This window comes from Temnothorax curvispinosus, unplaced genomic scaffold (assembly GCF_003070985.1).
Source record: "Temnothorax curvispinosus isolate PA1 unplaced genomic scaffold, ASM307098v1 QBEX01015339.1, whole genome shotgun sequence".
NCBI classification, from domain to species: domain Eukaryota; kingdom Metazoa; phylum Arthropoda; class Insecta; order Hymenoptera; family Formicidae; genus Temnothorax; species Temnothorax curvispinosus.
Genome location: NW_020225119.1, coordinates 5,093 through 21,278, shown reverse-complemented (window position 1 = coordinate 21,278; position 16,186 = coordinate 5,093). Strand labels below are relative to the sequence as shown.

At 45.2% G+C, this 16,186-nt stretch overlaps 1 protein-coding gene across 1 annotated transcript; it reads right to left on the bottom strand.

The window, feature by feature from the left end:
* Positions 1-82: 82 nt before the first annotated feature.
* On the bottom strand, positions 83-7,661 carry LOC112465562. Its single transcript, XM_025033150.1, has 4 exons — positions 6,944-7,661; positions 3,758-5,872; positions 1,788-2,038; positions 83-615 (listed from the first exon to the last, which is right to left on the bottom strand). Exons 2-4 carry the CDS (start codon positions 5,859-5,861, stop codon positions 121-123), a joined length of 2,850 nt encoding a protein of 949 aa, XP_024888918.1. The 5' UTR covers positions 5,862-5,872; positions 6,944-7,661; the 3' UTR covers positions 83-120.
* Between the last annotated feature and the right edge of the window lie 8,525 nt (positions 7,662-16,186).

Genomic DNA, 16,186 nt, shown 5'->3' with positions numbered 1-16,186 from the left:
TATATATATATATATATATATATATATATATATTTAAATATATTTATACTATAATATATGTATAAATATATATATATTTTTTATCTCTTATCATCTTCATTATTTCAAGCTTGTATGAATCTACTGTGTGATAGACGTATTCCAAAATTTCAATTGCTCTATTCTACTCTTCTCTCTCTCTCTCTTTCTCACCTGACACTTTACGTTGGCCCTGCTACAAGGACAGCTCTCGGGATCGCAGTATCCCTTGCAGCCGCATCCGCAGTGTTCCCTGCTGGCGCGGATATCGCGGCATTCGTCCTTCTCGACCCCGTCTATCCTCCGGACTCCGGCGGCCCGGAGAAGTGCCCGGCGCTGCCACGTGGGCACCGGCTGCAGGAAGTAATAACTGTCGATGTCGAGCTCCTCGTTGTCGCTCGGCTCCTCGTCGGTGTCGTCGCTCGGGTCCTCCGAGCTCGACGCCGTCTCGGTCACGCAATTGGTCGCGCAATTGCGCTCGGAGCGCAACTGCGCTAGTCGCGCGCGGTGAATCCGCCTCTGCTCGGCTGCGTGCTCCGACAACGAAAACCTCTCCGCGTGCGTGTGCGTCGCGTTCATGCCCAGAGTGCTGCCGCCCTATAACCGGGAGGATCGATCTCTCGCGTCTCTTTTGCATAAATCCGCACAAACACCATGAGTATATTTACGTATTCAATGATCGGAATTGAGCTTTCGAAACACAAACAGTAAGAGAACAACAAGCGTATATTGATAATAACGTATATCGATGATAAAAAAAGGACTCTTTGTCATCCTATTTTTATAAACTTCAAACTTGTATGAATTTACAAATCGAAATAATAATAGACATAATAATAATAATAAAATATAATAGTGATACAAATAAATAAAAATAAGCTCAGCAATAAAATATGAATGATATTACGCTATTATCGTCAGATCGGTAAACAAAATTTGTTCATTTCTTTCCCTACTGGCTGAAACCTTACGTGGAACTAATAAGTAACGTTATATCACGATGCCATAGAATTTTATTGTAAAGTAATGGCACACAAAAGGAAAAGGGAATCGACGGTGTCTTATACAAATTTGATAGCGAATATTATCGTGGTATTATCGAATGGTATTATAAATGACGCAAGGTAGAGAGGGAGGAATTGAAAGAGGAGTTGTCTCGCGTGAACGCGATTGAAAGAAAGAAGGATTGATCGTATCTTTATATACATATAAAATCGATCGCGCTCACATACTCACGAGGTGGTTTTACAAATGACGGCAAGATTTTCCGTCATATAAATAACTTTGGACGCTTGTTAGTCATTCTCTCCCGGTCCGTATAAATAAAATCTTGATATCGGCAGACATAGTGAAATAAAAAAATATCTCTTGCCTCGATGATTTATGCGCGATTATATAATATAAAGGAAAAGAGAAAATGGTGAAAAAGTAAATAAACAATAATAAATAATTAATATGTGAGAAGACAATTAGAAGCTTTATAACGAGCAATGCACGAAGCGTATTGATTGCAAAGTGAACGATAGCGACTAAACAGACAAATGAATACATTTTCCATATTCATACTCTACCGGAACAATAGAATTGAATTGGAATAAAAAAATATACGAAATTAAATATGCGGCATTCAACGAACCATTTTTTGCAAGTGTAGCGAGGCAGTCAGACTATAGACATAAAGGAAAGACATATCGCGAAATGTTAGCACAAACGTTGTCCGCGAGCTGAAAGGGCCAGACGGGAAGGAGGGACCTAATTTTCGGACTTACCTGGGAAGGTACGCAGGTGAAGCCCTGCGCCCTGGAGAAGTAATAAACCGTCACCGCGTCGAAGTGGATGTTGCGCTTCTTCTTCAGGGGCTCGTCGACGTTGCCCCGCGACTCGTCGCTCTCCATGCAGTCGGTCAATCTGCGCTTCAGGTTGCTCTTGGCCGGAAGCGCTCGGAAGCTCGTCAGGGGCAGCTGGCCCGGCGTCCCAGACGTCCCCGAGGACGCCGCGTAGGCCTCCAACTGATTTACGCCTGAAAGACACGAGATAACAAATCTTTAACGAAAAGGCACGTATATAAGACGCTTTTTCTCGAGTTTCACAGGAACCGCGAAGACGATCTTAAGATTCCGGCACATTTCGACGACTTATCGAGAAAGAAAACTTGTGAAATTTTTTTTGCGAAAATTGAAGTCGATATCTGTTAGCGAGAGATTCGGGGGAAAGTAACGGTTTTTTTTTTCATCAAAGGGGAAGAGTCCCTCGTGGCGACGGGGAAATTCCTTTTCGTCGATAAACAACAAAATTCCTTATTCGTCCTTCAAAGCAGGTTTTACCGCGACGAGATATTAATTCGAGGGTTAGGCGTTGAGATAGAAGTCGACTGATTGACATTTTCGCCGTGAAAAGTGTTTTCTTTTTCATCAAAGAGGAAGAGTCCTTCGTGGCGAGGGGAAATTTTCTTTTCGTCGATAAATAACAAAATTCCTTATTCGTCCTTCGAAGCAGGTTTTACCGCGACGAGATATTAATTCGAGGCTTAGGCGTTGAGATAGAAGTCGACTGGTTGACATTTTCGCCGTGAAAAGTTCACTCTGATTTTTATCGGGTAAAGCAACGCTTTCCGCTTGTTCTGGGACACCCGGTGTATCGCGCGTTGACAATCGATGCGAGGCTTATCGAGTTGCGCTCTGCTCGCTCGCTCGTTGGACAGCTTCGACCAGTAAACGCGAGACTGGATTGGTAAGGGGAATCCTTGCGGAGTCTAAATATTTCGCGTTTTATAAGAATAAAAGAAATCTTTAAGCCGGTTGTCTAATTTAGGATGATTATCTTTAGAATTTTACACTTAATACCAATCTCTTTATTAAAAGATCGCATTAAAGCAGCTTTTACCAAGAGCTTTTGTACAAGGTGAAGTGATAAGACAATCCTCATACAGATAACAATTTAAACATCAAATAATTAAAATGTTAAATAACATATTAGTCCAGAAATTGAATATAAAGTAGAATAGATGTACAGCGTTTCGTAACACTGATGGAAAAAGTAGGATATAAAATGAAAAATAAAATGGAATGATTTTCAAGTCAAAAGTTACCATCGTTATCGTAAACAACAATACGTGCATTATTATAAAAATCTACTAAAATCTGCTTAAAAACGGTTAAAAATTACATTTCGAGTTCAACGATTAATTCGATTCGAATTCATTTCCCTTTATTCTCGATATTTTTAACATCACATAATTAAAATGTTAAATAACACATTAGTTCAAAAATGGAATATAAAGTAGAATAGATGTACAGCGTTTCGTAACACTGATGGAAAAAGTAGAATATAAAATGAAAAATAGAATGGAATTATTTTCAAGTAAAGAGTTTCCATCGTTATCGTAAACAACAATACGTGCATTATTATAAAAATCCACTAAAATCTGCTTAGAAACGGTTAAAAATTACATTTCGAGTTCAATGATTAATTCGATTCGAATTCATTTCCCTTTATTCTCGATCACATAATTAAAATGTTAAATAACACATGGTCCAGAAATTGAACATAAAGTAGGATAGATGTACAACGTCTCGTAACACTGATAGCAGAATCGATAAACTCCAAGTTTCAATAGACGCATCAAAATGACTCGCAACCAGAAACTTCATGACAATTCTACACTTTCATCGAAGTCACTACATAGAGAAAGAAGACTTCAGATTTTTACAAGTATTTTGAAAGATAAAGTGCTTCTTACCTTTCTCCTTGTCAGAGAGGATGTCGTCCGGGAGTCTATCGAGGAAGGAAGTCTCCGAGTCGCTTTCCGGCGCAGGTGCCGGTCCCGAGTCACCGGGGATCTCGTTCCCCAGTCCGGAGTCGCTCCCATCAGATCTGACCTCGTCCCTGGCGCCGGTCGCCAAGGCCAGGCTCTCGGCGGAGTCCTCGGTGTACGCTTCTGGCCGGTCGGCCTCCAATCTCGTCATGATTGGCGCCATCGCCTCCACGCAGCACAGAGCGACCCCCTCGGAGCAGGGTAGCTGATCGGGCGCCATGTCGACGTCGCGCAACTCGTGGCGGATGCTCGCGATGGGCGACACCTCCGAACTGTCGGAGGCGGTCTCCGTTTCCGTCTCGGTGTCGACGCCCTCGGCAATGTCCACGGATACCTCCGGCGTTTCCTCCGGCGAGCTCGGCATTGTCTCCGACGAATCGAGCTCGTTGGACACGCGGCTGTCCTCAGCCGAGCTCGCCAAGACCACCTCCTCGTCCTCCTCGAGCTTGCCGATCACCGCGACGGGCGCGGACCCGTCATCCTTCTCGAGCTCCCTCGAGGTTTCGCTCTCCTCGGCGTTCTCCGATCGCGATACATGCCCCGTGACCCCGTCGCCGATTCGCTCCAGCATCACCTTGCACTTCTTCAAGATCATTCCATTGTCCGGAGTACGAAGTCCATCCTCCGTCAACTCGTACTTCTTTGATCTGGTCATCGGAGACGAGCCGCTCTGCCACCGTTGCTTCTTTAGGCCCTTCTCCTGAACCTCCGTAATTTCTGCGACCGAGTCGCGCTTCTCGTCGACGGAATCTTTTCTTTCACCGGAGAAAGGCGAACTCTCGTCGACGACGTAGTCCCATATGTTCTCGCTCGTGTTTATCAAAACATTATTCTTCTTTACATCCTCGACGCGATTCAGGACAACGGATAGATTTCGACAAATAGGACTTGACGGTGTCGTCGCAAAACCAGTCGTCGTTTCGCACTTTTTGGTCGAAATGCAAAACTCGCTTCCAGCTACGTTCGTGGCTAAATTTGTGTCTTTGACGTCGTCTTGACGCGACTCCGTCGTCCCGTCCGGGCTGTCGCTTCTCGAGAATATCGAAGAAGTCGCGTTGATGCCGAGCGTCGTAATTTCCCCCTCGCTGTCGTAATCCATCTTTCTGCTCGCACAGTTTAACGTGTCCTCGACGCTGTCGAGGACGCTGCTCGTGCACTCTGAAGGACCTGCGCCGATCTTGCCGATCACTTCTCTCCCCTCCTCCTCGTTCACTTCCTTTCCGTGATTCTGATCGACGTCCTGAATCTGGGAATCGTTCGCCACGAACGATCCCGCCGGAACGTCGTTACACCTCGGTGTTACCCTACCGTCAAGCTCGTCCCCGAAAAGACAGGAGGACTCCGAGGTCAGGGACACCTCGCCTAGAGTCCTCTCCCGCAGGCTCACCAACACCGGCGACAGCCTCCTGACATCATTCCTAAGCTGGGTCGCCTGCTCCTCCGAGATCTCGATACCGATCCTCTTGATCTCGGCGCCGATCGGCAGGAAGTCACCCGCGGCCGGCCTCTTTCTGGAGACATCCGGCGACTTGGACCTCTCGATCCCATTCTCCCACACCTCCGAGCATTCTCCGACGTCGCGATCTTGCGGCTCGGACGTTCTCGGCGAGCCGTCAAGTTCCCGAAGAGTATTTTCCGTCGATTTTGCGTCGATCTCGTCCTTTTCGTTTCTCTCATCCTCGTCGGCTTTCTTTCCTATCGTTAGACCCATATTCGCTTCTTTTTCTTCTTTTTCCTCTCCTGCTTGATCCTCTTCCGGCTTATCACTGGATTGCCTCGCTTCGGATACTTCGTTCTCTGGTCTCTCGTCTGATGTCTCGCACACCATCACCAAGTCCTCGCGCGAGTCCTGCATGACGGATGGACGCGCCGCGTAATCGTCATCGTCGTCGGCGTCCGTTATTGCTATCGTTATCGTTGGTGTTGTCGTCCCGCCTGGCGACGGTGCGCCTTCCGCCACGGCCTCCACTGAGGTGGAATCCTCTTGGGCCTCAACGAAACAGTCCTGACGGGCCGAAGGTGATTCCATCTCGGGTTTTTCTGCAAGAACCAAGTTTAATTGAAAATTAAAAGACAGTTGTACATTCTTAACGAAGGAATAATCGATTAGGGGTTTTCTGTGGCATTAAGGACGACGGTAAAATTATCGATGAGTTGCAGTGGTCCATATATATCTCGCAAATAACAAAGGTTATTAAAACAAAATGTTAAAGTCATGTAAGTCTTACGATGAAATAAAAAAATAATTAATTTTTATGTATAATGTATAAAAATAATTATATACATTATATTATATTATATTGTATATTTATCCATATTTCTATACAAATAAACATATCTTTATAGTGCTGCTAGGGAAGATATACACAGATATTATTCGAAAATATGTATCAAATCAAACTATTAAACAAAATATAAATATTCGAATTCCGCGAAAACAAAATAAAAACACTGAGACAGAGATTTATATACAGATCAGGGTGGAATTACACGATCGGGCAGAGTAAAATGGAAAGATATCGAAATGACCAACGTAGAATACAGATTAATTGGGTCGTTACATTCATCGCGGGAAAATGACTTTTGGCCCACCCTCTCCCTAGATGATTTTACCGGTATTATAATCAACGATCATTGTGCTCTACCTTTTTCACGAAAATAACATAAGCAAACCGGGGAGAGAACGGGGAAATCAATAATCCGCGCACTGATATCGCGCGCACCGTTGCTAAACCCAGAAGAGAATAAGAGCGAGCAAGCGAGCGAATGAGCGAGAGAGATGGGAGGGAAATAGAGAGAAAACATCGATGCGGGAAGGAAAATCAATTTCCTGGAGCCTAGCGCAATCTCTACCCGAAACCCTTTCGATACATTTTCCTTATCGTCCTCGAATACAAGATACACCGTGATCAGGGGCCTACATATAATCTTGGCCGGAGATTATTGATTCAAAGCGATGGTGAAAGGGGGGACGAATGGGGGGCGATAAGGAGCACCTCCGTTCGCGTCGTGTGGACAAGTACTATGCGCGCGAATTACTCTCGGGGACCCTAAAGCCGTCAGCAGGGACCCCCCCCCCCCCGGATCGTAAAGAGGGGGAAGCTCTTTTACCTTGAAGTCGCGCAATCCTTCCTTCAGCTTGGTCCAGTTCTGTGCCCCTCGATTGCGGCGCGAGGGTTCGCGATATGAGCAGCCCCGCGGTCCCTTTCTCTTTTTCTCTCTGGGGGGAGAAGATCGTCTTAAGTTGTCTCGCGACTCCGGTTACTACCGTCGTTCCGTTCGCGAGGGCCCGCGAGATGTTGATGGTGCGGTCCCATTGCAGGACCAGACGCGTCCTCGTCCGAGGGGGATGACGAGTGGCTCGGGCACAACATTCGCGATTGGCGAAATAATCCGGGGACACGAGCGGAGATGAGAGGAGGTCTACCGGCTACTCGCCGGCACTCTCATGGGAAACAAAACGCGCGAGATTCACCTCTGGAGATTCATCCGACCGCGCAGCCGGGGATTCCCGAGATGTCCGGGAGTCCCGAGAGGAATCGACGGATCGTCGAAAAAACTGACGGAGGAGTAACTCGAAGTGAACCAACGTGAACGTGAAGAGGAGACGGTCGGAGTTAGCTCATCTAGCGAAGAATCCCGGTCTGCGACGCGGAAGAAGAACGTTTGAATCAAATAAGTAACTGACGTCCTTTTTGAAAATGACGAACGTCGATGATAACGTGAAAGCGCGACGATGACGACGACGAGGACGATGTGTTAAAAGGGAGGACGAAGGGGGACCGAGTTAGCGACGTAGCGTGGAGAACGACGGAGGTGGTGCGGCGCGTTCGACAGCTCGGAGCAGAGTGAGCGGAGGCGGCGTCAGCGTCGCCGCTCTCGGCGTCATCGACGACGCCGACGTCGACGCCGACGCCGACGCCGACGTCGCGCTCTCGGATCCCCTCGGCTCGGCTCGACCCGGCTCGGATGGAAGACACGCCGAGGACGTGTGTTGGTGAATGCGTAATAGAGTGGTGCACACGGGACGCGCGCCGGCCGCGCCGCGGAGGAGCGCAGCGGTTCTCAAAGAGCACACCCGGTAGAGCGGATTAGTCATCGACGGTATCGGGCCGATCTTTCTCATCGCTCTTTTTTCGTTGTATTTTTAATTTCGTCGAATGGCGCGTGGCGACGCGTAAATTCTCTCTCTTTTTTTTATTATTCCGGCGAAGCAAAACAAATCGTGCGGTTTCGTTCTAACGAGATTCTGAAGTTCGCGCCGCGTTGCGAAAAAGATCGCCGAGTTAAAGGATAAAACAGAAGTGACGTAATCAAGACGGCGCAGCTGGCGAAGGAGGCTCTCAAACAAAGGTCACTCGAGAAAATGCGGGATAAATTGATATTTGACGCTTTGTTGCAAACAAATTATTATTTTTTTAATGTTCTGCGCGATATCTTGAACCGTTGCTTTTTCTTATATTGCATTAAATATGCAGTTGCACTTCGTTCTTCGATGCTACGTCGAGTAGAAATAAAAATCCGAATTGCATTCTTTCCGGCTGCAGTTTCGACTGTACAATGTGAATAGACTGTTCTATAATATAACGATGATGCATTCATTTGCCGTAGTCTAATTATGCCAATGATGAACGCGGCGCATCGACGAGGAGAAGCAAAGTTTACTCGCGAAGAAGTCGCGTGGAGCATTACTCGTGCATGATGATCCGTTAATTGCGTGAGAAAATGATCCCGTTCGTGAACTATATACTGAGAGCATAATCTGTCTGTATTAAATTAAATGAAGTCATCATGCAAAATAACTCAAAATAAAGGAAAAGATGTAAACCCATCGCGCGATTATATCCGGCAATTAAATACTTCGAATAAATAAACGGTATATATAATTATACTGTGTAAAGAATGCTTCCTAAAAACTTTTCGCTTTGTAATTTTTATAATATCTCTTTAAAAGAAGAAAAATATTTGCGGTTTTTTTGTATCAAATTTAAATGAAATAAAATAAATATTTTGATTAAACGTTTGTAGGGTACGGGTTATATCAAAAAAGCCGAATTATTATACAAACAATGTATAAATGATAAATTAAAAAGCCTAATCCCAGTCGGTACGGTCCGCAAATATTTGCCTGGCAGAATTTATTTCAAATTTTCATGGTTTTTCGTGATTATTTCGCGGTATTTTTTCAATTCCCAATTCGGCAACGCGAATCGAGAACGAGTGCCGCAACGGCGGACATGGGAAAACGAAGGACGGAGCGAGATGCACACACAAAGTACGCGGCGACGGTGATGCACAATAATAACAAAATCGACTGACGTAAGCGAGACGAGTACGGTGATGCAAGCGTGCAAGCGTGCACGATGAACAACGCCGTTTCCTTGCCGATATACGCGTGGCGCGATCTCGCCGAAGGAGACTCGCCGGATCCCAAGATGCCTCCTTCGACGAACGTTCTCCATCGAGGTCAGCTCCTCAAAGCCGTCCGTGGTTCTCGCAGTCCTGTCTCCCCCTTCGCAGAGGAACTTTGCGCAGGATTATCGCGAGGGGCTTTGCGGTCAGCTGGATTCGCGAATTTCGCGATCGCGATCGATTTCTACCGCGCTCCTCGGGATAACGACTGTACTAGAGGGAGGACGTTCAGAGGACAGGAAGACATTCCCGGGACATTCGCCAGAGATCGACTTGCACCTAAATGAGGAATAACGCCTCGTTTTGAATACAAGTCGGTATATACGCTCTGGTATTCTACTACCAGTTTACTATTCGTCGCTTCGAAAATATGCAGGATAGTGGATACGAGGTCCGATGGGGATAGCGTTGGTACCGGAATCGGCGCGCGGTATAGCGTCCAGCGATTGTTGCCTATCTCTGGTTCTCCCTCGCTCTCTCTACCTTTCTCTCTCCTCCCTTCGCCCCCTCCCTCTCTTCCCCCTCTCTCTCTCCCTCTCTCTCTCTCTCATCCCCTCTCTCTCCCTCTCCCTCTAATCTGTATTTTTTCCTTTCTATCTGATGCACAGCGTATATACACGTACGCGCGCGCACACGCATATGCGCGTACACACATTTGAACGGTTCTCTCTCACGGACGGTTCAACGAACGAGAGAGCGCAGCGCTTGCGCGCGGCGGGCGCCCGTAATTGTCTCTACGCTCCGCGAGAAACTAGAAGGCGAGCGGAGTCCTTCTCGTGGAATTTTAGCGGCCGAAGAGCCGGAGCTTCCTCCTCCGGAGGGGGCGCGAGCACGGCGCGCCAGGCTCCACCGGTGTGTCTCTCGTCCCCTTTCTCGTGCGACGAGACGCCGAGATTTCCGGTGTAAACGAGAGAGCCGCGCCAGTTTCGCAGGATTATTGATCGGCGTTCGCGCGAGTATTGATCCGCCTACCGTTTGGTGCAAAGTTACTCTGGATGCTAAATGCGCGTGACCGCCTAATGTTGGAATTTACTCGATTTGACTCGGGATACTCTCGAATCTGCCCGAGCGTCGAATCGGTGCGTGCGGACGCATTTTTTTTCTGGTTCGAGCACGGGGGGCCACGAGGGCCGGACCAGGCCGGACGGCGGCTGCGAAACTAGAAGCGCGAGTCTTGGAGACTCATATCTTAGACTCTCAGCAGCGGAGGATATAGGATCTTGAGAATCTTGCGGTTTTTAGCGACAATGGTTGTAACAGATATCGGGTGTAACGAGTAACGGGGAATTTTTGTACGACTATTGATCCGCCGTGAAAGTCGTTTCGCGATACACGTAGAGCTAGGTATGTAATCCGCGTCCGAATTCAATCGTCCGATACGAGCGATATTCAATTTAAGTGAGAATGGAACGGCGGTCGCGGAATTAAAAGGCGAGCCGAGTCCTCCGCCCTCTCCGCGACATTTTAAGCCTTGGGACCTCGAAGACAGCTTGTTCCGGTACTTCCGCTCTTGTTAAAGCGACAAATTTAGTATAACTAATGGCAGATAATTTGTACGATTATCAATTCGTAGTGTTCGCGTGAATATTGGTCCGCCCTCGGTGCCTCTTTGCGGCAATTTTTTAGCTAAATTCTCTAGTACTTTGGTCATCAGACGCGAAATGTAATACATAGTATAAATAATTCAAGTATTGTAATATATAATAAGATATGTAATATATAATATATAATATATAATAAGATATATAATAAGATATAATAAGATACACATGTATATATATCTATAATACATATATAATTATATATGTATATATCTACATAAACTAGAATGTCGGTCTGTATATATTCCCTGCTAACTCCTAAACCCTTTGATGGAACCGATCTGATGGAATTTTGCATAGTTACTCTCTAGATCCCCCTGCGGAAAATATAGGCTATCTGAATATCCCACCCCCTTTCCCTGATTTCATCCCCTTGATAAGTTAAGTTTAGTATATTATTACAAAGTGACACATTATATGAATTTGTAAATTATGAATTAATTTCAATATGTTTAATTTTCACATTTCCAGAAATGCTGATATAAGAAGCACGGGCAATGCCGGGTAGTTTAAGCTAGTAATATACAATAATGAAACGAGGCAACGCGACAACAGCGAGATAAAAGAACAAACGAACCCGAAACATACCCATCTTCTTGAATTTTTCCTTCCCGAGAGGCTCTCTCGAGAGCGGGCTAAGCAAACCCTCGAATAGATATAAATTTCTGTGACAATGAAAGAACCACGGGGCACGGGGAGTGCGGAAGAACCATAAAGGCCGTCCCGTAGGCGTTTTCGAGAGCAATCCGGGGCTAAATACGGAAGGACTAGTCGTCGGTAACCCGATGCTCCATCTAATTGAATTGGCGGAACGAACAGTCGCGGTGGGAAAGCTCTGGCTCTGTTTGTCTATCTCCATCTTGTAACGTCGCCTCTCGGCCGAGCTTTATTAATTGCTTTCTATTTAAAGACAATCGCTCGATTGAATCGCGCGCGATCACGATCTCCTCGCTTCGGCGCGTCGCGCGTCATCAATCTCGTCGCTAGAGCCGCTCGTAAAATCTTCTATTCCTCTCTCAATTTCTCGCCCGTCTTCGCTACAGCGAGAGTATCGGCACTGAATCGCTTGCAGCAACGACATATTGTCGCGGATAATACATCAACGAGGATTCGCATAACGTGACATAATTTAATCTACATTAACCTGTTGCCAAATAGCAATATTATTAAATTTATTATATCGAAATGTTCGTTAATTACATAGCGTGATGGCAGTACAACGACGCATTATATTATTAATAGTACATTGATTAATGTACATTAATTAATGTATATTTATTAATCTATTATTAGTAGTGGAACACTAATAGACATTTATGTAGATCGTAAATATCAACAATACTCTCCCAAGAGCATTATTTTCATTACAATTTATTAAAAATGGTGGATTTACGTATATAATAATTTAACTTGCTGTGTAAGGTTTTACAAATTATTTATATAATTCCTGAAAAACAAGTAAATAATTAATTTAGATTGTTAAGAGATACGCATCGCAGTTTAATTTTCCGAATTCAAATCACAGATATTTATTGTTTAAAATTCCGCGAAAAATTAATCGAGAAAGTATTCTTGGTCGTGTATTTGCTTGAAATTTAAGACTCTTCACTTTCGGAAGAACTTGAAACCAGTACTTTCTTCCAAACCCGTTTAAATAATTATTTTCGATCATCGTCTAATGATACACTAATGTTTACGTTGTTTGTGTTTCCCAAGATCGCCCGAAAATCGTCCGCAAGAGAAGGAAGAGGAAGAGCAGAAGGAGGAGACGGCAAAGGAACTAGACGAAGGGATGCTGAAGACCGCGGGGAGAGTGGTGCATTCCGCAGCTTCCAGGGAGGCCACCGAGAGCAGAGGTGGCTTCGTATTATGTCCCATTCCTTCCTCGCTCTTATTATTCCGGAGCGACCCACACCGTTTCGCTTGTCCGTCGTATGCGTGTGTATTGTGTGTCTGTGTGCCTCTGTGTGTGTGTGCGTGCGTGCGTGCGTTTGTCGGTGAGGCCCACATATCGCCGGCTGTTCGCTACTCTCCTTCGTCGGGCACACCGACTGGCTGGCACGCGGTGCACATGTCCCATCGACTCGTTGTATCCGACTCTACAGGGTGTCCCGGTAAAAATCTGCCTAATTCTAAGAACCCCCCATTTATTTAACGCGTAACAGAGAGAAACGGATTTAAAGAAAGAGAATCTCATAAGCGTTTTGGGAGAATTAAAATCACAAAGAGAATTAGAGTTTCTTCTATAAGAATTTTTCTTATTTCTACAGCTTTATTTTTTTATGCAAAATTTCTCATGTTAGATCTTTGACTCGATCTTTGATCAACCATAACTTGTACCTATCCACGGTATTTTCTTTTTCTAAGAAAGGATCGAATTCGAATAAATTACTGTTCGCGCGCGTTTGTCAACTTACGACAAACGAGACGTGTCTGAAAGAGGAATCGCCTCTTGAATAATCTCGAAAGTTCAGACATGCGAATATAAAACATCCACAGATTCCGAGAAAAAGATCTGAGCATGCAAGCGCTGCATATGAAAGGATAAAACATTAAGGACGAGGTTGAAGAGGAGTGAAACATAATTAGAAGGGACGGGAAGGGAGGAGGGAAGAATATGAAGCTCAGAAGTTTATTAAACGCGTAACAGAGAGAAACGGATTTAAAGAAAGATAATCATAAGCGTTTTGGGAGAATCATAATCATAAAGAATTAGAGTTTCTTCTATAGGAATTTTTCTTATTTTTACAGCCTAATTTGTTTATGCAAAATTTCTCATGTTAGATCTTTAATCAACCATAACTTGTATCCACGGTATTTCCTTTTTCTAAGAAAGGATCGAATTCGAATAAATTACTGTTCGCGCGCGCTTGTCAACTTACAACAAACGAGACGTGTCTGAAATAGAAATCGCCTCTTGAAGAATCTCGAAAGTTCAGACATGCGAATATAAAACATCCACAGATTCCGAGAAAAGGATCCGAGCATGCAAGCGCTGCATATGAAAGGATAAAACATTAAGGACGAGGGCAAAGAGGAGTGAAACATAATTAGAAGGGACGGGAAGGGAGGAGAGGGGAAGATGAAGCTCAGGAGCTTTCCCGATACGTAGAAAGCGGCGTGGAGTAATATCGCGCCGTCTGCTGGTGTCGTAAACCGCTTTGATCTCGTCGCTCTCTCTCCCCTTTTCTCTCTCTTGCCCACTTGGAACATTTTTATCTCCTTTCCCCACGTACGAGCAAGGACACCGCCACCTCCTCCTCCGCCTGCCTCCCACTTTCCCTCCCTCCGTTACCGCTCTTTTTTTTTTCTCGGCTTTGCAGAAACCGGCGAGACGAAGCCCGAAGCCGAACCGCTTCTCTTTCCCACGAAAATCCGTATCGAGCTCCGATCAAACCCGTCGCCTTCGTACAATCCCTCGTATTCCTGCCCGCTGCGCTTCGTGAAAGCCCGGGCGAAAGGGCGAGCGTTACGACGCAGCCCTTAATATCGCCGCTGCACGTGGCCGGTGTTTCCTAAGCAGCAGCCACCGATGCCGATGAATACGAAGCGCGAGAACAGAGCCGCTATGGCGCCGCGGAATAAAGATTCACGCGTGCTAAATTATGTGAATCAGCAAATACAGTTTTCTACGATGTTATCTATGATATTCTTTTCACTCTTAGTTTATTTGGAGTCAAACTTTCCACAGAAAAGAGATACTGCGAACTTAATTTCAAATTATGAATTCAAAGGTCTGAAAAATTTTACGAATAAAGCTGTGAAATTGAACGAAGTTTCTATAACAATTCTAACTCGAAGATTAACAGTCTAATTTCCCTAAAAGTGTACCGTTACGTAAACAGAGATTTCTCAAAATCTTTTCTACAATTCGATTTCGAGCATACTATTCTATGTTCTTACCCTTAGAGAGCAATTTTTCTTCGTTAAACTTCAAGTGGGGTTTGCTTGACTGAAATTTTAATTTGAGGGTAAGTTACAAGGAGATATCGCGATAACATTACGGAGCAATTAGGAATGAATCCCGGCTGCCGAAGGAGCTTTATCTTAATTATTGACGCGATATCGATCGGGGAAGGGGGCGACTTATTGAACTTACGCGGTCGGTCGCAACTATGCACTTCCACGGCGTATTGGCGGCGCCGCGTACGCGGAATCGCATAGGGAAGATTCTCTATCCCTGGCATAGTGTATTCACCCTTCTTAACCGCGTAGATTCACTCGCAGCTTAAGAGCGCTCGTGGATTCCTCCGCAGCTCAATTGAAAGCGAAACACTTGATGCATACTTCGTCGGAAAGCACGTGTGTTCTCGTTAACTCATCATGCTCAATTTATACTTCCTTCGACTTTATTTAATAATTAATTAATGCATCAATTTTATTTTATCTTGCTTACTCATCTGATTTTTGCATAATATCGCTTAATATCAGAATATAACGATTTAATAATACGGAATATAACGGCTCGGGAATCGTTTCCATCGATACTGAACATCGCGCACGTTTATTGCAAACCCGGAACCGACGTTATCCACTCGGGCACGTATCGAACGTTAAACAAATCTCCAGGAACAGCCTTCGTAAAAATTCGGATTGCATAATAAGCACCCTCGGAGCAGTCAGAAATTCCGCCGGTAGGTAGAAGGTAAATCAGAAATTCCGTAGGTATATAAGGGTGACGAGAAATCTGCTTTTCCACTCCGCTAACAAGAAAGCAACACAACGAGCGGCGGTGTTGAGGGTTGGAGGAGGGTAACACAGGGGAAGGATGACGAGAGGAAAAAAAAAAGAAAGAAAGGAAGAGGAAGAGGAAGAGGAAGAGAAAAAGAGAGAAAGAGAAAGAGAGAGAGAATGAGATTACGAGACTATTCGAGACAAACTGCGGATATTCTGCCAGGGTGCGAAGGAGACGGACGAACGGATGGAGAACGCCGAGGGGGTGTATATTGAGGCTTGTAAATGGAGGTGGGCTGTCGAGGGGGGTGGTTCCGCCCACCTCCGGTCGAATCGATCCCACCGCAGTGTAGCGCTATAGCAGCCCACGTGCATACACATACCATGGGCTCTCTGCTTCCATAATGCTATAGCTTTTCAGTGCCGTAACAATCACCACGATGTAGCGCTAGCTGAATGCCATTTAAGAGGCCGGTTTAGCGCGCCGTTCGTGAGGCGACTTTCCTAGCGACCTTTTAGAAGCCTTCGATCCGCGAATAAAGAATCCCGAGATTTACGAACGTACGGAATTTTTAGCTCGAAAGTCTTGGCTTCGGGACTAAAAATTTTAATATTTTGGAGTTCTGTATTTTCAGATTTTTTAATACAAGATAGTTTTAAAATTCTT

Bases quoted from the DNA above. Each gene is read 5' to 3' on its own strand.
- LOC112465562 (XM_025033150.1), bottom strand. From the start codon at position 5,861: ATGGAATCACCTTCGGCCCGTCAGGACTGTTTCGTTGAGGCCCAAGAG. The intron at 2,039-3,757 runs GTAAGAAGCACT...CGTGTCTTTCAG, and splicing joins CCTCTCTGACAAGGAGAAAG to GCGTAAATCAGTTGGAGGCC. The intron at 616-1,787 runs GTAAGTCCGAAA...TCCCGGTTATAG, and splicing joins TCACCTGCGTACCTTCCCAG to GGCGGCAGCACTCTGGGCAT.